Genomic DNA, 22,754 nt, shown 5'->3' on the forward strand with positions numbered 1-22,754 from the left:
CATGTGTGAGTCTAAGAAGTTCTAGTTGTACAAATCCCAGGGAGGGTGGAGGAATTGGCTGTCAATATGATATATTAACACCATACGTTGTAATCATAGGTTATTTATTTTAAGGCATTTTATTCATAGCACCAGGTGCAGATACAAGATCATTAAACAATGTGATAAAATAAAACAAAACTAATACAACATTGTTTTACTCTGACAGCCAAAGATTTGATTATGGCTCTAAGTATGCTATTTAAGAGTTTTTGACTAGAACCAATAAAATATGTCTTCTGTCCTTCCTGATTATAAAAATTTTGGATACATAGGAAGACGAGATCCCAAACTGGTTGGAGCTCCAGCTTTGAGACCAGTCTAGACTACAATGAGTCATTTGAATCTAGTCTGTTGCTAAACAAACGTGTACTCTGTGTTTCCAGAAATTTGGGAACTAGCTGAATTTCTGAGTTCCTTAGCACAGTTGTAAAAGACCCATCAAACTACAGATCTCAAAACTTCTCAAATACATTAGCCACAGAGACACACACTGACATATATTCAAAGTATAAGCCCACTAATTATGTCTGTACGAGACTAAGAAAAAAAACTTAGAGCTCTGGCTTTTCCTATCACATTCTAGCTTCTGGGGTTGACAATGCATTCTCGGGGATCTCCCAGTGGTCTACAAGGATTAGTTCATTCAGTTTTTATTTTGTTGACCATGAAATCATTAATATCCATGCATTCTGGGTCACTGTGGTGGCCGTGTTATCAGGGTGTGGCGCCATCCAATTCCACTGGCCACTTTTGCAGATGTGTTTCTGATTTTTGTGGGAGGTTCCGTTCTAACGATCATAAGTTAATGAGACAAAAACAGATAAATATGTGCTTGACTGTTAAAGACTAAATGAGGTCAGACCATTCCGCACAGATGATGATTTCTTAGCTCAAAGAGAAAAAAAATAGCGAGAGCATTGAGCATCGCAAGGCGTACGGTAGGATTGGGTTGACAAACTTCAGAGGACCTGTCACAGATGTCACTCCAGAGTCACCTGCCAGCAGTGGTTTCATTTAGGCAAGGCCACATTATGATGTTAAATATACGTTAATGTGAATTTTATTCTTTTTGTAGCTTTAGGCCTATTCAATCTGTAATTTTCTTTTGATTTTTGAAATCTATATCCGCTATAAAAATGAGTTAATACCTATATGATGTGTATACATATTTAAGAAACACTACACTAAAAACAAATTAGGTTAGCACTAGGGGCCTCTCAAGAATTGTTTTCCTTTCTAATACTCAGGTTTGAGCAAAATTATTATATTCCACTCTCATTCCCACATCATCATTTGAACGATTAGAACCCCTGCCTGGTGGTTCAGCCCTGGTTCTCAAATAAGCATCGCACACCATCAATGACAAAGGCCCCCCTTGGCAAAGCTGACTAGTCCTGTGCACTCTCTACTTAGCCCTGACTCTGTGGTTATGCCCCACATTCTCCTCAAAATGCTCAGCTGCATTTGGTTGGGTGTGCTACTCTTTTAAAATTAGAATAGCCTTCAGAGGAGTCCACTGCAGCCCTGACTTCAGCATGGGGAAAGGAAACTCCTCCACCAGCGTCCAGAGAGGAGCTGCAGGGTCTCAGAGCCACAGGAAGTCACAAGGGGAAGTGGGGCACCAGAGACAATCACTGAAACTCACAAAAATCATTGGACCATGTAATTGGCAAAGCACTGTTCTCTGCTTCTCAACAGTACGCTCTTCTGTTTGTTCTTGCTGGCAGTGCAATAAATGGGAGTTTGTCACAGACACAGGAGGTGATGCTGGGTGCTGGAGATGCCACTGCCTGCCTGGCGATGCCACTGCCTGCCTGGCGATCTCCTACAACGCGACACAAATCCCCAGCATCACGACGAGGTGATAGAGGACATCTGTGAATCAGACAGGAAGGCAGACAGGAACAGTTTACATGGAGCGAGGACAACCCATCAAAGAGTTAACTCAACCAAAGAGTCAACTCAGGGGCGTTAAGTAGGTTTTCATAAAACTCTGCACATTTTATATAAAATGTGCATTTATCTTTTGGGGTTTCTGTAGCTTGGTTTTGTCAGTGCAAGGAACCCAGCAGATTAACCCAGGCTGTGGACCTCTGACAGATGGGGATCTGGACATGGGTCACACAGTGATGGCACATTTCACCTTAGGACTTTTGCTATAGGACTTCCTTTAGATATGAGGATCTGGGATTAGAGTCTTAAAAAGTTCATTTACATGATTTCCTATAACTGTGAGAACAAAGTCTACATCTGTGAGTTTATTAATGAATAGAACTGTCTTCCCCATCTCCTCACATAGTTGTTGTCCTCATCATTCAGGTGAGATCTTGGGTCTTAGCTGCAATGTTTCTTCTTCTGCGAGGCTTCCCTGGCCTCTCTGTCTGAATCACTCCTCTACCCCCACTCCAATGCACTGCGCTACTGGGAAGGGTAGAGGCCTTGCCTATCTCCCTCTGCAGGAGCTCCACTGCCTAGAAGAGTAATTATGGCTGATCTTACTGGATGTTTGCTGTATGCGGGGCATTGCTTGGTGCCCTTACTTGTAACATTTAATCCATATAGCGGCCATGTATGATAGGAGCAATTATTAGCTGGATTAGCGGAAACTGGGGAGTGGAAGGCTGAGTTCATTGCCCAAGGTCATTTAGTGAATGAGGTGCAGAGTCACAGCAGGGACTCAGAAATATTTGTTGAAAAAACAGATTATTAAAAATCACATTCTCTAAATGCAGGAACTCAAGCAAAGCCCCCTGGTGATGTTTTTTGCTGAGAGGTGGAACCCAGTTCTGCTTCATCCAATTTATCCCCAGCTGCACCCCTCCTGCAGTGCTCAGAGGCTGGCTGGAGAAACATCTGTCTACCTCTGTCCCTCCCTGTCCCACTCAGGTGTGCTTTAAAGAGCAACTTTCAATTCCTAACGGTTTTGCTGGGGCCAAAGCTAAGCTGCTTTTAAAACACACATGTGCCTTTTAAAGGCATTGCCCCATGACCCTTCCCGGAAGTGCCTCTTTTCCTTACCTGAGAAGCTATAGAGACTGGAGAATCCCCTGCCTGTAATGAGTAAAGAGAGAAAGCTGAAGGTTTAAGAAAAGATCATGGAAGGATCCTCAGGTCTATGTTTCCAAAATACAAACCCGACCATATCCTCTCCTGATTAAACCCCATTGCCTTTAAGACAAAGTTTATAGCAGGGTTCGCGAAAGCTTCTTTGAAAGAAGAAGAAAACCATTTTCTCCTGGCTTCCTAAAGCAGGGGTTGGTAAACTTTCTGGAAGGGGCCAGATTATAAATATTTCAGCTATGGGCCATATGGTCCCTATTGCAACTCCTTGACACTGCCTTTGTAGGATGAAAGCATCTGGAGACGATACCGTGTGAACACGTGTGGCTGTGTTCCAAAAAAACTTTATAAAAAACTGAAATTCAATTTCCTATCATTTTTATGTGTCATGAAATATCATTCTCTTGATTTTTTTTTCCAACCATATAAGAAGGTAAAAACTATTCTTAGCTTGTAGGCCAGAAAACAGCAGGCAGCAGCCTGGGTTGGGCCCCTGGTCATAGTTTAGTAACTGTCCTCTAAGATGTGTGGCTTCTTAAGGCCCCGGCCTACCCACAGGCCCTGCTCACCCTTCATGTCATACCACTTCTCAGGTCATCCTGAAAGAGTACCCACACAAGCCTTCCCTAGGCCCTGGACTAGGGTGAATCCCGGTGCCATGAACTCCCGTAGCGCCCTGCCTCCACCACCCCCCTGATAGTCATCTCCCTTTCCCTTGGCATTTGGCATCTCTCTCCTTGCCAGATGGTAAGTTCTTGAAGACAAGGGCCATGTGGGTCTCCTTTAATTCTGAATCCCCCGTGTCCAGCCAGCCCAGGGCCAGCACTGGATGCTCTATGAAGTTCTGTTGACTTGTGCCCTAGATGTTACCAGTACATTTCGTTGTCTTTTATTACAGTTGGCTGCACGCTCTGTCTGGAAGCTCAGCACCCCCTAACTCCTTTGGGGGCCCTGGAATTTAGGCTGCAGACAGAGTTTCAGGGTAGTTAACAAACCTCAGCTTCTTGGTTTGGCATGAGCTACGGCTTCCCCCACCCCCCACCCCCCCACCAGGTGGGAAGCCTTGAGTTGCAGGTGAAGGTAGTGTCTACAGGCACAACTGGTTTGGCAATTCAGTTAAAATGCTCAAACCGGCTGTGCCTGTGGACGCAGCCCAGCGTGAACTCAACCATTCGGAAAACAGAGAAGCTTACTACGGAGGGAGAGCTCCACCACCAGGACGCCCCCTGTCTGGTCCCGGAGGAGGAGGCGCTTCCTCTTGTCACAGGTCTGAAGACCCCCACCAGCGGTGGGGTGGGGGGAAGCAGTGGGGGAGAGTGGGCCAGGGGGGGAGGGGCATGAGAAAGGAGAGAAAGGAGAGAAAGACAAGAGATTAAAAAAAAAAGGAGAGAAAAGAGAGAAAGACAAGAGATTAAAAAAAGGAGAGAAAAGAGAGAAAGACAAGAGATTAAAAAAAAAAGAAGTCACAAACTTGATAAAGTCAAATTCCCCAGCCAACAGATCTTAGTTACCTTATTTGTCTATGTATGTACATATGTATGTATGTACGTATGTATGTACGTATGTGTAACCCTGAGCGCTGTCTTCATCTCTTCTCTAACTTGGGAAAAGGAAAAAGCTTTACTTTATGAAACCTTCAAGCTGGAAGAAATCCTGCTGGGAGAGGTTGCTGGGTGTAGTGTGGGAGGGATTGGCCCCGTTTCTTTCCATAAGAAGTGAGGCTTTTACCTGCAGTTACTCTCCTTACAGTGGTTTGAGAAGTGGATACTTGCAAAATGTGTTCTGGCTCATTTTCTTTTCTTTTTAGAATGTAGTGCCCATAATTACCCTTTTATCAACTGTAAAATATCTGTCAGCTCCTTCCCCTTTATTTGTGCTCCTAGGTGACCATTTTCTGGCCAAAACAAATGAGTAGAAATAGAGATTATAATCTTTTTTTCATTGGTTACCACAGGCTACAGGAGAATGGAAAAGACCACAGGGCCACCTCTTCAGAAACACTGTGCTCCTCCTCCCTGGGTCTCTAATCCAGACAGAGAGGAGCAGGCAACACTTTGTGATTTATCACTTTGGTCTAAGGCAATGGTTCTCAAGCCTGAGCACGCCGCAGAATTATCTGGAGGGTCTGTTAAAGCACAGATTTCCGGGCCCTCCCGGCGTTTCTGAGTCAGGCGGTCTGGGGAGCCCGAGAATTTGCTTCCCTAACAAGTTCCCCGGTGATGCTGAGGCTGTTGGGAACCACACTGTGGAACCACTGCCCTAAGGACCAGGTTCACACCCGGCTGCCATGGAAACCTGGATTCTGCCGCAGCTCCTCGGCGGGGGGTGCAGAGGGGCACCTGGCCCTGGCCTGGGCTGCACTGAACATGGCTGTGAACCAGGGCCCCCACTGCCCGGCCCCTCCTCCCCCAAAGTCCGCTCAGCACCTGGGGGTTTCTGCAGCATCTCTCTGGCTCATTTCAAGTCTCAGAGATGGACCCTTAAGCTGGCCAGGCAAGAGCTAAAAACACCCATCTTTTGACTTCCACCCAGCACCTATTGCTACCACCTACATTTTGAGTTTTCCTTGTGTTTTAACTTTTTCAAAGCATTTCCGTGTCTGTTATTGTGCTCATTTGACCTCACACGGCTCTCTGAAAAGAGAAGGGCCACCGTGACTTATCACCACTGTCTTTGAAGATGAGAACACCAGGCTCCAGAGATTAAGTGACATGTGCCAGACCATGTAGCTTGTTGGTGGCAGGGCAGACAGAGTCCGAACGTCTGCCCCTACACCCAGTGCCCTTTCTACCAGAATGCCCTCAGCACACACATGCACTGGTCTGGTTACGATTCCCAGCTAAAAATACAGCTTCTCAAATACCACCCCCACCCCCACCTTGGGTCACATTCTCATTCTAGAGAGAGGTGGCTCACCACTGGGCAGGAGAGCTTCTCACTGTCACAGATGAATGTCTCACAGTGTAACCAAACCTTGGAGAGTTTGGGGATGTTCTGGAACCGGAAAGCATTGAATTGGAAGGTGGCCCTGTGGTCTTTTCCATTCTCATGTACGAGGACTGTTTCATCCGTGGGGCAGCTGGAGCAGATGGGGTAGGGGGGAGAGAAAATTACCTCATGAACTCCAGCAAAATCTGAGGTAAATGCACAGACAACAGCAACACCCCCCTGGGCTTCTATACAGCACGTTATCCTTACAAAGCACTTTGACTGGCTCCTTGCTTATCTTCATGATATGAGGTCAAATTGAGGAGCTATAGAATGGGCGTGCTAGTCCTTGTTCTATAGACAGGGGACAGTGGGGTGGAGGGGAGTGACTTATGAGAAGCCGCACACCACGTAAGTCACCACACCTCAGTCTCAAAGAAGGGAAATTCCTGAGAGATGTTGTCTGAAGGACCGGGACATGGGCTGACCCCCAGTATATGTGCTAGATAAAGACACTGGGGCTGAGAACAGCGTTTCCCAAAGTCCTGCCATAGCCGCCTGAGCCAAGTCATACGTCACATCTTTCTCTGTGTATGTTGTGAGGGTTTGCCACTGGGAGTTTGAATTTATGCTGTGTTATTTAAATTCTATATTGTATAGTTATCTTTGTAAAAATTTGGTCATGTTTTTAGTATAGGCACAGAAAAAAAAATGACTGGAGGGACACCATCTAAATGTTAATACTGGCTGTTATGCAGGGAATTATGGGCGGTTTCTGCTTTCTTCCTGTATCTTTATATATTTTCCAAATTCTCTATAATGAGAATGTAGCGTTTGGGAAATCCCAAAGTCCCAAATGTAATAATTTACAATAAAAGTAAAAATAATCACACGGATGAACATTTGTCAAAGGCAATAGTTCTCACTTAGGGACCATTTTGCACCCCGGAGATGTTTGGCGTTGTCGCCTTGACTAGGGGCGAGGTGTTACTGACACGGAGTAAGTAGAGGCCAGGAATGCTATACGTCATCTCACAGTAATGCACAGGACAGCCCCCCACCCCAACAGAGAATGATCCAGCCCCAAATGTCAACAGCGTTGAGACTGAAAAAACTTGGTTTAATCAAAATACTTTTTTATTTACCAAGCACACGCTAATTCCCTATTTAAGTGCCAGACATTCAGCAAGGTGTTGGGAGCAGACATGAATGTATAGTAGGGCCCACGTGAACTTTGGAGAGTGTTGTCTGTAGGTGACAAGGAACACCAGAATCTGTCCTTTGTGGAAAAGGGTCTATGGGTCCAAAAGCTTAAGACCAGTGGACAGCACCACAGGGGACCCCAAAGTTAATGCTACTCCCAGAGCCTCTCTCTGACTCCATTGTCAATTCAACTCAGTATATACACACCAGAGATAGGACCAGCTATCTGAGAGCCCCTGAGATGTGCCCTCCTCCACACATTCTATCAGAACCAGACATTAGGGGGCAAATTAGAGGTAAGACTGAAGGAATGTCAACTCTGTGAGTTAGTGATTAAAATGGGAAATGAACAGTACCTTATATCTGGACCAAAGGTCAGAAGCCTGGCCATGTTTGTGGTGACCTCTGAGCAATGACAGAGCTGGAGGCATTTTCCGAGTTGTGAAACAAGACCTTGGAGGATCATTTGGTCAATAAACCTGAGATCCTTATATGAACTCAAGACCTGAGTCCTTAAAATAGCTCCTTGCAGCTGGAGTGGAAAACAATGTAAACGGAGCTTTGTTGGGGGAGGGGAGGAGGCAAGTCCCGGGCAGGCTTAGATGGCTTGGCTCTGCTGCCTCCTGGCACCGGCTATGGCACCTGCCCCTCTGTGACAGACACCTTGGGATGGTGGAATGCCCAAGGGAGGCTCTTACAACATCACCACAGGAGTCTCCTTCCCTCCATGAGATCAAAATTCCTAATGATATATCTCTTCTAACCTCTCCAGACACTCTTGAAAACTGGGTTTTCCTCCCAAAGGGCCCAGTGTGAACCAAAGCATCTGGGAGATTATGGGAGTGGGCTTTCTCATTCCTCTCCTTTCACTGGTTTTTGGGCAAGTATCTCCAAGCTCAAGGGGCCCTTTTAGCTAGGCAGAATATGGAACTAGATGAGGACTTCTTTAGTAATGCTCTGCTTCAACGTAGGTTCTCAGGGTTTGCCCAGGAACCCTCCGATGGGGTAAGTTAGCTGTGCGGCTGCATGTGTGACAGGCACCCTAGGCAATCCCTATATACACTAGAGTCTGAGGACTGCCTCTATGGACCAGCACAAAGCCACAGGCATTCCTTTGTCTGCGATTTTATATATCTGTCAGTTAGAAGCAGCAGTACCAGAGCGATTTGCAGGGAGAGGATTCCACGGCATGGCAGAGCCTTGGCCCCAGGGTGGCCATTGTCTCTGAGAGAGGTTCCCAATGCCTGGTCATAATTTCAGGTCCCTGTAGGTCAAGAATTGATTGCACGGACTCCCTGAAGTCATTCGATTGCACCATTGCCAGGAGAACCTACATGAACCCTTCAGTGATAGATGTGGCGTCCAGATGAAGCTACCGTTGCTTCAGGAAGCTTTGCTGGGTTGTTTGGTGTGGTTCTGCTGGTCTGTCCTACCGACACAGCTCAGGAAAGTATGCCACCTGAGTCTGAACCCCAGCTCATTCATCCCCTGACTAGCTCTGGACTTTGGGCAAGTTTCTGAACCTGTCTGTTCCTCAGATTTCTCCTCTATAAAATAGTACTTACATACTACCTACTTTATAGGGGGGTTGATGAAATTTAATTAATTAATTAATTAAATTAATAGTTGTAAGGCACTGACCTAGAACACGTTTGTTATGTTGTAAGTGCTGTTTAAGTAAAAATAAATAGTTAAAGGTCCAAGGTGGCTCCACCTTTGTTATCTAATCAATTTTGTCCCCAGCCCCAATGTTTATTTACTTAGCTCTGAGGGTTCTGGTAGTAACATGGGCATGCTGGTCTGTTTGGCTTTGAGGCATGGTCTCTTTTGCATTTTCCGTTCATTGTATGGGTCATGCCCACATCTCTAGTCTAGTTCAACCTGTTCTCTGTTGTCTAAAGTTGCAATTCTACGTGTTTCTGGAAAAGTGTCATCTCAAGCTCAACATGTCATCCCTGAACTCAAGGAGAATCCAACACCCTTATCCAGAATCTTCTTCCCTAACACCCAACAACAAACAATTCCACACTTTCACAACCCACAGGTTTGATGCCACATATCTCTCAGGCTTCTTGCCCTGTCCTTCTCTCCACCCCATTTCTGATTGGTTGCTAAATTTTGATTGCCTCCCCCTCCCTTGGATGACTTTTCCATTCACTTGGCTACACCTCAGTTCTGCCCATGACCTCTAATCTGGTTTTTCCACCTCCCATGTACTGCTTCTAATCCGTCCCATGGATGACTTCCAGAATCGTCTTTCTATTGTACAATCCCAATACTTTCATCCTCTACTCAAAAATTTGAAGAACTCCCCATTATCTACCGAATTGATAACGAAAAGCAGTGATATGATTTAAGTTGATTGGCTACTGGCCAGGTACTACCTGTTTAACTTTTTACACAGATTATCTATTTTAGTTCTCACCAGGGTTCTGGCGTCGGACTAATTGGGTTTGAACCCACTTCCCCATAAATACACACACACAATAAGTATGTGACATTACTTAACCCTCCCTGTGCCTCTGTTTCCTCACCTGGAAAGTAAGGATGGTAGTACTAATGGATGCCTCTTGTAAGGCGGAAGAGTTAATACATGATGGAGCTCTCCGAAGAGTACTGGTACCCAGAAAGCACCATATAAATGTTTGCTGGTATCGGTACTCAGCCTGGAAGCACAGAGGGTATCACAGATGTGACCCTGAGGCTTGGCCTCTTCTTCCCAAGCCATCCCAAGCCAAGGTAGCCCGAGATCTACCCGCTTCTCAGCACTGTGCTCCGGAGCATGGTACTTACCCCTTGTTGATTAGCTGCCACTGCAAGGGGTACATGAAATCAGCCGATGGTGTGGCCCAACAGCTGTTCAAAACCACTTTAAACCTGCAAATGATATAAAATGCATCGCCTTGAGCCAGAGAGCTGTATGCTTAGAAACATCTGGTAATTAAAAAGTCTCTTGGCCGATCTTTTTTTCTTTTCTTTGGCTTTAAAAATATAAACAGGGAGGAAATATACTTACCTAACACTCAGCCCTTTGGCTTCTACTCCCGCAAACAGATCTGAGCCGATTTCGGATGTCTCCAGGACAAAAGGGGCTTCCTTCTTAGTGGAGAACTTGGCATTCTTTGGAAGGAAATTGACACTGGGCATTAGGACCTCTCAGACTGAGCAGTTGGGTGTGACAGGAGCAGATGAACTGGGGTGGGGTGGTGGTGGGAATCCACCCGAGGGCACAGGCACACGAGACCAGAGCGAGGCCCTCCAGGAGTAGAGAAGCCATACCTTCTAGGGTGCTGGTCATCTTAGAAGGGATGAGGGTATCGCGTCTCTTGATTTGCTGGCCACAGTGAGACGCATACTGTATGTCTCATCCATGCCAGAGAGGAACAAGATTTGGCTGACGGAACAAAAGTGGAATCCAAGAATGCAGAAGCACTGGGCTTTACTTAATCACCCATGGGAATACAGAGAAAACATAGGCAACCTTGCTTTGCTCTTGCTCACCTCCACTATTTGCCTGGGCGGATTCCAGCCTGGGTCAGAGAGTGTACGATCTGATTCCAGTACAGTTAACAACAACACCGGCAACAGCAGGAACCTACCGATTACCTGCTATGAGCAGTGCCTGCTCTCTATATTGATAGTCTCCATGTCAGGACATCCTGTATATTGAGATATATCTGGGAGCAAAGCAAAGATCTCTGTTCTAACCCCTTGACATTCCAGCAAGGGATCCAGACAATAATAGACAGTAGGCAAGTGAATCATATAATATGTTGGAACAGAATATAGTACACTGTATAGAGAAACTATAACGAATGTAGGGGAGGGCAAGGTGCATTGGAAGAGCAAGGAGGGGCAAGCTGCAACTTTAAATACAGTTGTAGTTAAGGAGGTCTCATTGAGGTTGTGACATTTGAGTCAAGACTTGAGGGAAGCAAGAAAACTTGTGGTTCCTGGCTAAGTACTGATACAAAGAAATGCTTCTATAGTGCGTGTAGTGCATACAGGCGTCTGGGGTGGAATGTTCCAGCTAAGGCAAAAGCCCTGGGTGATGGTGTAGCTGGCAGGACAGCCAGGAGGCCAATATGCTGGAGCACGAGTGAGCAAAGGGGGTAGGGGGAGGAGGAAGTGAGGGGGGAGGCGGTGAAGTGAGAGGGGCTATGGGGATGGATCCAGAAGACTGTGGTTGCAACTCTAAGTGCAACAGGGAGGCATGACCGCAATTGGAGTACAGGAGCGCAGCCTTTGCTCACTGGTGCGGTGTGTGTGTCTTCACTCGGTCTCTTCATCAGGCAGCTCTGGGTGAGTTATTAAAAAATAGTGCGTGTCCAGTTGGCCTACCCAAAGGAGGCTGATTTCTCCAGTTACTGTCTTGGTGTCACTCAGCCTTGGTAACAACCTTTAACTGCTCTCTGAGTTTAGCCTCCAGAGACAAAAGCATCATGACAGGACAAGCTTGCTGGGCTAATCCTAGCTCCCACCACTAATTTATAGGCAAGTCAGACATTTGGGCCTCCATTTCCCCATCTGCAAAATGGGAGTAATCTTTGCCTTCATCAACCTTGCAGAAATGTTTTTATGATGGTGATTTATGTAATAGAAGCATCGAGCTTAAACCAGGATACTAGTTAAAAGATTGAGTTTCATGGACTTGGAGATTTGCAGAACGGCAATGGGTGAACAGGGTCAGCAAGGATATCTAGTTGCCATAGACTTCAGTCCCCTAAAAGTCCGATTCAGGGCATTGGCTGAGAGGCCTCAGAATCACCTCCCAGTGGCTCTTGTGTTTTTTCATGATTGCAGGTCTAGCTAGGGCTCCCTGAGTCAGTCACTCAGAAGTCAGTTCTTTTCTTCCTGCCTGCCGACCTCCTGCACCACGTAAATGGTTGCAATAATTAGACCATAATGTTCTTAGTCATAAGATTTACTAGCTTACTACACAGTGAAAGTGGCAGATTTACAATGGTTGTTGCTGTTATTATTTTCTGAGATTTGTCATATTTCACAAGACAGTTAACAAATGTGGAACCTAACCTGGGACCACAGTGCAGTCCCCCAACCTAGCCACAGGTGCTTCTCCAGCCCCATCCCCCAGGGACCAGCCCACGGGGTATTAGAATATTAGAATAATGGAAACTAGTGTGATTCTGTTACAAAGTGGAGAGGAGAATCTGTACCGTTAATTCCATTCCTGAAATTGGAATTTCAGTAAACACTTTTAATGGTCGGTTTCTCCACTTCTCACCTTAAAGCTAAGGCAGTTCTCATCATGATCTCCTCGTACATTCTTTATAACCTAAGTTAGGGACCTTTTTTCCAGACAGCTTCATCCTATAATACCTGGACCGTTTGTTTTGGCATTCCTGGAAACATAGAAACACCACATAAACTACTCAGTTGTGGAACAGGAGGGAAGAACACCTTGAAAAATCAAGCCTTCCAGTCCCTTCCCTTGGTGGAAAGATTGAGTCACAACGGTCCATTGACACTGTTAGGATGGGTACATCTGGTTTAACAGTGGTTCATGTGGGTGAGATCTGGGAGCTGCTGTTGCTCACAGGCTCAATGTGAGACAGAAATGAAAGAAAACTGCACAAAACTAATATTATTCTAGAATATGTTCCTAGAGTCTTTCAGAACTGAGAAGGTCACCCCTGACCCACTGTGCCCTGCAGAGGTCTGAAAGGGTCTAGAATATAATATTTCCATTCTGGGCTCTGCTTTTTAGTGGCTCAGTGGCCAACCAGATCATTCTGAGAAGAGGGGTTGGATGATGGAGCACCAATGGGGGGAGATGTTGGGGAAGATAAGCTTGAGATAGTTGAGAAGCCATCAGCAACATCATGACTCAGTATTATTTCAGAAGACAGAACCATGACCAAGGGGCTATAGTTCAGGATATCAGATTTCACGTGCTGATCTAAAATGGGAAAGGCCAACTTGCCCTTGTCCTTGGAAAAGGTGGGGAGCCCACCCCTTAGCAATCTTGCAGAAGGGCTTTGGACATTGGGTGGAAGGTCAAGGTTGATCACCTCTGAAGCTTGTTCTGACTTTGGAAGTCTATGAATTTGGCCTCTATTGCTTGCATTTGTTCTATCCCAAGCCTTTTCCCTGGTCTCTGTCTAATTAAGAAGAATGGTCAATACTAATTTGATTATCTAGAAGTCAACCTAATCCCACGTTGACATTGATGGCATAAAGGTAACAACACTATAATGGTAACTGCTAGTGCTAGGAGCTCTCAGAGTTTTCACCTCATGTGGGGTCAAAGGCTGTGATCATGCGTTTGGCTACTTTTGCAGGCACTTACCTTGTACCAGGTAGTATGGTAAGTGCTTCATAAAAATAATTTTATTTAATCCTCATAATAAACGTATGGGGTAAGTGCTATTATTTTTATTTAACAAATGAATAGATGAAAGCCCAAAGAGGTTAACTAACTTACCCAAGGTCACACAGCTAGTAAATGGTAGAACTAGACCTTAAACCAGTGGACCAATGGCAGACTATTTTCTTAAGCACACTGCTAGTCCACTTCTGCAAGCTGACTACCTTCCTTTATTTTGGACTGGGGGCCAAAATGACTTCTCGCCAGGAATACCAACTATGGGCTATTGGCAGGAGTGAGCGGGAGGGGGTAGAGGGAGAAGAGAGAAAGCATGTTGAGTAGAACTGGTGGTTTTGGAGGCTAGTACTTGGAGCTCTTGGAATCCTAAGCAATTAGCCATGCATTGATTCCTTTGTGCAATCTAGGGCACAGCTCTGTCTCTGGTAATTTGATGGAAATATATGCAGGGGGCAGCTGTTGCTTCAGAAACACACAAGAATGCTCTCAAAGCGGAAGAAGGGAGGAGAAGAAAAATACCAGCCTCATGGGTCAGGCATAGGAAACCAAGCCCATGGTAGGAATATTAATCAGTACAAAAGCTTCTGTTGCAACATCAGACCCCCTCTTTGCTGAGGCCTATTTGTCCTGAAAGGGTCTTGATGGGCCCCAGGGGACGCCTTAGCCTCATTTCTAGAACAGCTCAAGGAAGTGTCCTGTTAAGTCTGTCTATCCAGCCCAGGGGATGGTCTGGTGATAATGAGGATTTACCTCTTTTTTTTGTTTGTTTTCTTAAAAAAGAGTAGGTTCCTCTAATTCTAAGACTTGATATATATGTCTGAAACTTAGCCCAACATGGCTGATGGTGGCTGATGATTTTTGATAATCCTGGTGCCTCTCTATTGCCAGCTGTCATAAAATCTTCATAGGATAATATCTATAATTTTATCTGGTTAAAATAATAATCACGCACATCTGGACAGGGGCTCAGTAGTAAAGACAGCCCATCACTATGATGTCCCCTGAGACTGTTGTCAATGAGCGAGCCTATTTTTCTCTCTGGACAACCTTCATCAGTTACTGCAATGATGTCTCCATCTTTTGATCCCCCTGCTGGTCCACACTGCACTAACCCTCCTGATTATAGGCCCCAGGGCTGTATGGGATTCCATTTCTCTGGATTTAACCCCTAGTGGTGTGCGGTCAGGGGCAGACTTAGACTCTTTGGGATCTTAAAACTTTCATAATTTAGAGAGTCCTCTTTAATAAAAATAATCAAAATTTTGAATATGAAATTAGACACAGGGCCTTAAATGAGGCCAGTGCAAGAGAGCAGTCGTGAAACCTAAGCTCCGTCCCCTTCCTAGGAAGTAAGCCTCAGAGAGTAGAGCTAAGAGATCTGTATGCTAGACTGGGCCCTGCTCCACACGACCTGTGGGATCATGAGCACGCTGTTTCCTCCCTTGGGGCTACAGATCCTTGTCTGTAAAATGGACCAGGTGACTCTGGGATCCCTTCTAGAGGATTTCTCACCTTCCAAGTTCAGCTGGATTGGTAGCTTCCAGGCAGTGGGTAAAGCAAGTTCAAAGAGTTCAAGGTCAGCAGAGTTCCAGGTAATATAGTCCTTTCCTTTGTGAAATGAATGGGTTGGGCATGATGGCTTCTAAGGATATCTCCCAGTTCTAATGTTCTATGTACAAGTTTCTATTTCTGCCTACATTTCCCCCCAGACAGCTGGAGTGTCACTATAAGTATGCCTCCCTGTTGGAAGCTGCAGGTTTAAAAAACAAAACAGCCCTTCTAAACAGGAGGGCAGCTGGACTAATGGCTGTTGCCTATTTAGTTTTATTTTGAGAGACCAGATTGTGCCTGTAACTTCCATGTCAATAGAGGCAGCGTGCCCAAATTAGACCAAGAGCAAGCCCACTCGCTGAATGGCTCTGGATACCAAAGAACTAGGCAGCAGAGGGCAACCCTGACCTCTCTCCTCAGCTCTGTCCCAGGTAGGAAGGTCATACTCTGCGCCAAATACTTTAACAGGAGCTAGATTCTAATATAACTTTCTGGAGTGGGTTGCAGTGGAAACTAATCTGCCTTAAGAGTTAGACGTTAGCTGTCGTACTGCCTCCTGACCTCTGACAACTCACAGGATTGCTCTTGCAATTATGGCTCCTCTATCCAGTCTATGAATGGACCTTCCCATTGCATCTAGTCTTTGAAGAGGTCTAAAACTAGACCAAAGCTTATGTCTTAACTTGAATTCAAGAATGGGGCTCTGCAGAGCGCTTAGGGAAGAGCAAATCCTGAGGAAGCCTCCTGTCGTCTCCTGGAAAGGCCACAGGGCACTAATGAGAACCTGGAGACCACTTACAGTGTAGAAGTTGAGAGACAATTGGCTTTCAAAGGTGCCCATGCTCCCGTTCTTCACGTGAACAGTGGCCACTCTGGAAAGGGGAGAGAATTTTGCATAAGGACTGAAACATGCCTGATTGACAGGGACTGCAGAACACACACGAGGCAGGCAGCCCTCCACTCTCAGAGCAACTTACCTTTGGTCAAAGGCAGCCTGGTTCACCAAGTAGGTGGAGTGGTAAGTGCAGGAGAAGGAGTAGTTCACGGGCTGGTTCTTTACGATCACTGTGCTGTCATTGGAAACGATGTGGCTGTAGAAGTGGTAGATGGGGGGCTTGTACTGGAGAAAGGAAGAAGGCAGTTAGGGGGGCCCTGGACCCCATGATGACAAGGAGGGTTCTGGGAAAAGATGGTCAGACCTATGGGGAGATGTCAATGGTGAGCTGAGCAGTTCTGCAAAGAGTTCTTGAATATGTTCGACTAAGATTGTTTAAAATAATCTAGGTTGAATGTTGCACACTTACAAGAGATGCATATACCCATTGGCTTCTGACTGAAAAGAACTGGTAAAGAATCTGTTTCCCAGCATCAACTTTTTATCCATTTCCCCCATCTAAGTAATCTTACATGAATGCCTTCGCCCATCTCCCGTCTCTAGAACATTACTATGTCATTATTCTTTCCCTCTTCCAATAGTGAGCACTATTTCTGCAACTTCTTCCTCTGGCTTGTTGAATGTTCAGATCACAGAATATTGGAGTTGGAAGGGATCTTGAACATCTATGTGAGAGATGACTTGCCTAAGACCACACACATGATTTCTAGTTCACTCTTCCAGGATACTCAAAGGCATGATGTTTCTGTTAATCATGTCCACGACTTTCTAAATCTCTGCGTCCTTGTGGGGTCTTTAGGAAGAGGAGGTGGCCTTGGGTGCTCTTTGCTCTCACTTTCTGAGACCCCATGTATGTACAGTCTTCTGCAGTCAAGGTGGTAGGAGTGCTAGGGGTCAGCAGTGAGTAGCTTCCCTTCGTGACTACACCCCTGCTGGTTCTGTGGCCCCCAACCTTGACTTTATTGGGAGGTCTCCAATGTCTCCTCTGACATATAAGGATACTGGACAAGAGGTTGTATATGGTTCCTTTTAATTCCGATTATCTGTCCCAGGTACTTCACAAGACCCAATTATGAATTCTATTATACTTTGGTTACTCCTTTAAAGGGCCTTTCCAACTACTTCAAGGTCTTGGGCAGAGGATGTCCCGCCATCCAACCTGGGAGGGTGGCAGCTGTGAGCACATGCTCAGAACACAAAGCGAGGTGGAGGTGGGACACGTGAATTGTTCTACTCACAGAAGGTGGCCTACTTCACTCAGGCAACAAATTAGGAGAATAAAATTCAAATCCAAAGAGTCACTTAAACTAGGAGGATGCGAAGAATTTAAATAACACTAACATCCCAGGAAATAAAAGTCAGGATTGGCTCTCAAAAGGAAACTGGTGAATTCTGAATCCTTTTAAGAGTGGGCAGCAGACATCTTATTTTGGGGGCCCAGTTGCGTCATCTTAGTAACTCCTCATTGTGTGGCCTGGACTTACCTCAGACTGGGTTCCACAGTAGGACTTGTTTTTAGGCGACAAATCCGGGATCACAAATTGATAGTAACCTCCTTCGTGGACCCCATTGTAACACAGCCCCCCGAGGGCCAGCTGATGCACTTCCCAGCCGTAGGGACACTCAGGAATTTTGGTGATGATGGTTTTGGGATAACAAAACACAAGAATGACATCTAGAAAGAGGATACACCTGGTTTGAAATTAGATATGGTAATCATATTAATCTTCATAAGAAACAGTGGGTTCTAGCCACAGCTGAATGTGCAAAGCAGTTGGTTAGAAACACTTTCCTCACTATTCTTCATGAACTGTGATGAATGTTTTCCCCAAACCTCAGTCCCTGAAGTTCCATTTTTATAGTTTCCACTACGTCTGGGTGATACCTGCATTATACTTAGTATGTACTCAAAACTGGTCCACTATTCAACTTTAATCTATTTTAAGGAATATATCTGTGAAACCAGATTGAATGGATTAGAAATATAGATAAATTGAGAAATATATACAAATGTCTGTGCCCATGAAAGTGAGCACATAATTTAAAATTTTTTAGAAATGTCCATTTCATGCATAACACTGTGAAACACTAATTTATGGCACAGGACATAAATTCAGTAAGTCAAATAGGAAATAGATTATGTACTTATTAAATTATTATAATACATTATTTATTTATTGAAAATAAATATTTTTATATCTATGTATCTATCTATCCATTCATCTATCTAGGATTCTCTAATTTTAAAAAAGCCTCAGTTTCTCCAATACATTGTTATTTCCCGTGGGCAAAGTCTGGTTGGCACTGGCCTGCTTAACTGCGTCTACTTGGCTATGATATTGATAACGCATTTTGATAACAAGAGAAACACAGAGCTCTGAACTTTGCAAAGAGAGTCTTCAGGAAACTTCCCTTTCCAGGAAGATGGCTAGCCCCAGGGCATACCTGCTTTATTCGGAGTGCAAGATCTTGCAGATGCTTCCGCAAAGACAGCCAACAGGACAAAGGCCCTCATCACCATCTCTTCTCAGAACCGCTCTTTGCCAGGTGGCCAAACCAAGCCGGCCAAACGCTCACAGTCCTGCCAGAGAGCCTGAGCCTTGATCATTCTAGGTCAGAAACAGGAATGAAAAGTTAAAATCAAGGGTGAAAACAAAGCAGCACACACAATCTTGGGGGATATTTTCAAGGGAGATCAAAAATTCTGTCCCCCTTTCTTAATGGTTTCTTGTCTGCACTGAGAGGCAAAAAGTGGGGCTCCTACCACTGGGAATGTCAATGACACATGCGGTAGCTCATGTTCCCGACTGTTTCATTCTCTCTGGACTGTAGAGGCTGCCTCCCAGATGCTCCCCAAATCTCTAGCCTCAGTCCTAGCTCGACTTTATATCAGCTGAGGGTGTAAAAGAAACCGGCTCCAGATAAATCACAATGAACAAGCATTATCCACTGTGGGGGGAAATAAAGGGAACCCTTGCACAATAATCCGATGGGAAGCTCAGGTTCAGCCACTTGAATCTAATTCCTTTTACTTCACAGAGTTGGAAAAACTTTTTTTTTTAACTGCTTCAACCAGGATTGGAATAAAAAGTTGAATTTTTTCCTCCTCATATGAAAAATAACTTTGATTGGAGGCAACCTAATTTTTGCACAGTTCCAGGGGACAATTTTCTTTCTTTATGTCTTGCTTTCTTTGCTTTAATTCTTGCATTCTTATTTTTATATTCAGGCTATTTAAACTTTAAAGAGGACCCAAGTTCAGCAGTGTTACAATTGCTATTCAAACAAAAAATAGGTTGTTTGTATTAATACAAACATGTTAAGGGATCCCCCCACCCCCCACCTAGTATTTTTTAATAAACTCTGAACTAGAATGTCATCCTGGAATTTCTCCAGAACTTGAATACAACTTTTTATTTTAGATCTCCAGGCTTTTGAAGTTTTTGTTTGTCTCCCAGAGCAGTGATATTGGAAGAAGGAACTTAGAAAGGCAATCTTATGATTCAATCCTTAGTCACCAAACAAGATTCCACTGAAAATAACAGATAAAATCATGCTCCTGAGAAGTTTCTGAATATATTTCCTGAGATTTTTTTAGTACCCAGAAATTTAAGCATGAAAAATCAGGGTTTGTTTTAATTTTTGTTTTTAGAGGAAACAGACTCTTTTGCCAGTCAATGGAAGCCACTATAAAGCCCTTTGAAAGACAGTTGTAAAAAGTAGAGAAAAACGCCCTCCTTTGCAGGGCTTTATAATGTAGTTGAGAAGCTAAGTCACCAATATGCTATGATTCAGAGTTAGAATACTGGGTTAAAGCATCGTTTTGCTACTTACCACATTTTCTTACTTTTAAGATACCCATTCCTCCCTTTGAGAGTACATAATTTAATGTTGTGGAAACACTGGGATGTGTTTTATAAGCAATGTGCATGTGTAACATGGTAGAGGTTTGTTATTTCCTAAAAACCTATTGTTGAGTTGCTGGTATGTTTTACAATGACAGTGTCAAAGAGCCGAGGAGGGAGCCATGTGACAAATCATTAAAAATTTCTGTGACTCAGTTTCCTTCTCTCTAAATGGAGCCCTGGGGTTACCTTACAGAGTGGGAGAGCAATGAAATGAAGGCTCTTGCAAACTATGAAGTAGTCAATAAAGAATAGATTACATGAAAAGACGGCTAACAATTTCATGCAAATGTATATGTCCCTCGGTTGTTTTTTCCCCCTCAAAGAAAAGTACCACAATATGTTGCATCATAGGTCATTTAACAGGAGACATGTCTATATTGTATAACGGACATGCATGTATTTTATGGATAAAGACCAAATGGGCTAAAGAGGGGAGGGGGATGGAACATATTAATTTTTTTTATATATAGACTTGGATCAAATTTCATGTGGCCTGGAAACACCAGCATGTTTATACGGATCTTCACAGTTCATTATAGATATTACTTTCTGAGCACAAAAAATGCACTTGACTCTAATAAGTATGTGTGACTTCTCTGAGTTTCTCTTTCCTAGGGCTTAGCACTAACTCTGTGTTTTGTTCCTTTGTCCTTTTTCTTAACCATTTATTGAGCCCCAACAGTACATCATGCATTGGGAAGACACAGGCAAGTCAGTGGTGACAGGAACTGGGTGGGTCGGTGGGAGAGGCACAGAGTGATGGAATGTGGGATGGAGAGGAGGGAAAAGGGGAAAATCAAGGTATTTGGCAGAAGAATGAACAAGAAAGCCAGGTCACAGAGGCCCAAAGCAGCCTAGCTTCTAGAGAATGGCCCCTCTGATCTGACATAATGGTTGTTCATCACTAATAATTCACTATTGCTATTCTATCTAGGTTGGGATATTTGTCTCTATTCCAAGAAGATTCTTTTCACACATCTTCAGGTATAGGCTTCCTTTCAGCCAACTTTGGCCCAGGCAGGTCAATAGGATCATCTAGTCTCTGACCCTAGAAGGGCAGAGTTCTCTCAAGGAAAATGTTGCGGTGGAAGTCAAAACCTTTTTTGTCTCCCAGTGGCCATGTCTGATACACACCCACAAGATGCTGTGGGGAAGTGTAGGGTCAGTTTGGGCAGAGAGATCCTGCTGTTGGCCTGAAATCAGAAGCTCACCCATAGCACTTACTAGCTGTGGGTTCTTAGACAAGATACTTAGCTTCTGTGAGCCTTAATTTCCTCCTCTCCTGAAAGGATATGATAATATCTATGACATATAGAATATTCAATGAGATATAAATTGGTTTACATTGACCTGGTTTATTTTCCTCTATAAGGGGCAGGGCATCAACGAGGACTCGTTTTATGCTTAGTTCTGCTTGGGAAATCCAAAGATGGGAGCCCATTAGGATGGGTCATGACTGGATAGTAAGTACATAATTGCGATCAATGCTGAACTATGTCCTGTGTAGCTAAGAGCACAGGTTCTGAATCAGAGATTGTGGCTCTGTCACATTTCCAGCTGTGTGATCTTGGGCACGTAACGTGACCTCTCTAAGCCTTCAGTTTCTAAAGCTGTAACATGGGGCTTCCTATCGCCTATGGTTGTGGCAAGCACCTAATGAAATGATACATGTGCATTGCTTAGCCCAAGGCCTGGTACACAGTAAGTGCTCAGTGAAGGTTTACTGCCATTAAGTTTACTCACCTGAGATTGGTATCCTCAGGCTGGGAAGACATGTCAATAGTGTTCCCGTATGAACTCTGGGCATTTTCTAATGGGAATAAATCTCTCTTTAGAAGCCCACCTTAACAAAGAGCAGGTGCTTTTGATTTGTAGAAAAGCCTGATAATGATAAGATCTCGCCTACAGTTTCTTGGATGTGGGGGCCCCCCTAACAATCAGGTATATGATACTCCTTTCAAGGGCAAGTTCAATGAAATTGGGGGAAGCAGAGTCAAGTTTTGTGGCAGGCTGCTCACTAGATGTTGAATTTGCATAAGAAACAGAACAGGACAAAATGTACTTGGGCTGAACAGTATTTGATACTTGCTCTGATAAAAAGTAGGAGGCTCCTATTTTTTCCTGGTAATTACCCACTCTTCTGCCACCCCACCCCATCCCCTCTCCTTTTGAACACCCCACTTCCTTCTGGAGAGACCGATGGAGGCAGAAGGATGCCACTGGGGGATGGATCCCAAAGCAAGATCTCCCACTGAGACTTGTGGCTATTTCTCCATCAAGCACACAAACAAAACTGATGGGAAGATTTGAATAATCCCAGGATCTTAAAAGAATCCAGTAAAGGGGTTTTACGGTAGATTCATCTGAAAGGTGAGCTTGTCTCTCCTGGGTCTTTCTTTGGCGAATTGCCAGGCAATAGAAATTATCTGTTCTATTTGAAGGTCTTGCATGATTTGGGAAAGCTGACCCAGACACCAAAGGGTTGCTATTTGCAAAATTCCAATCAACGTTTTCATTCATTGCTCAGAAATCATATAGGTGATGAATCACCATGATAAACAAAGCAGGAAACCTTTACTATGGTAACAGACGGTACTTTAGAAATAGAGCTAATAAGCATGCATTAAAGTTTAAAAGGCTGCTTTATTAACTTATTTTTTAAAGTACACTGTTTTGAGTTCATTAAATGTTGGCTTTGTTAAATGGACTCCATTGTTTCCTTTAAGCCCTGAATCGAGCCTTCTTCTACTTTGTGTGAGACTCTTTTGCCAATTTGCAAATGAGTGGGTGTTTCCATGCAGGCGTCAATGGCTTACTCCTT

The 22,754-nt window shown here is 44.4% G+C and overlaps 1 protein-coding gene across 2 annotated transcripts; it reads right to left on the bottom strand.

Moving 5' to 3' along the window:
- Positions 1-101: 101 nt before the first annotated feature.
- On the bottom strand, positions 102-18,546 carry TECTB (tectorin beta). Of its 2 annotated transcripts, none has more exons than XM_045802834.2 (10): positions 18,471-18,546; positions 17,510-17,700; positions 16,108-16,250; positions 15,930-16,002; positions 10,250-10,353; positions 10,027-10,110; positions 6,019-6,181; positions 4,296-4,371; positions 3,061-3,093; positions 102-1,917 (listed from the first exon to the last, which is right to left on the bottom strand). In XM_045802834.2, the coding sequence occupies exons 1-10, from the start codon at positions 18,544-18,546 to the stop codon at positions 1,868-1,870; spliced, it is 993 nt and encodes a 330-aa protein (XP_045658790.1). In that variant the 3' UTR covers positions 102-1,867. The 2 variants fall into 2 exon arrangements, with proteins under 2 accessions (XP_045658790.1, XP_087718836.1); XM_087862710.1 differs by having other exon boundaries at positions 15,930-16,032.
- Positions 18,547-22,754: the final 4,208 nt, after the last annotated feature.

Source organism: Ursus americanus, chromosome 6 (genome assembly GCF_024610735.1).
Source record: "Ursus americanus isolate L20-20 chromosome 6, mUrsAme1.1.p, whole genome shotgun sequence".
NCBI classification, from domain to species: domain Eukaryota; kingdom Metazoa; phylum Chordata; class Mammalia; order Carnivora; family Ursidae; genus Ursus; species Ursus americanus.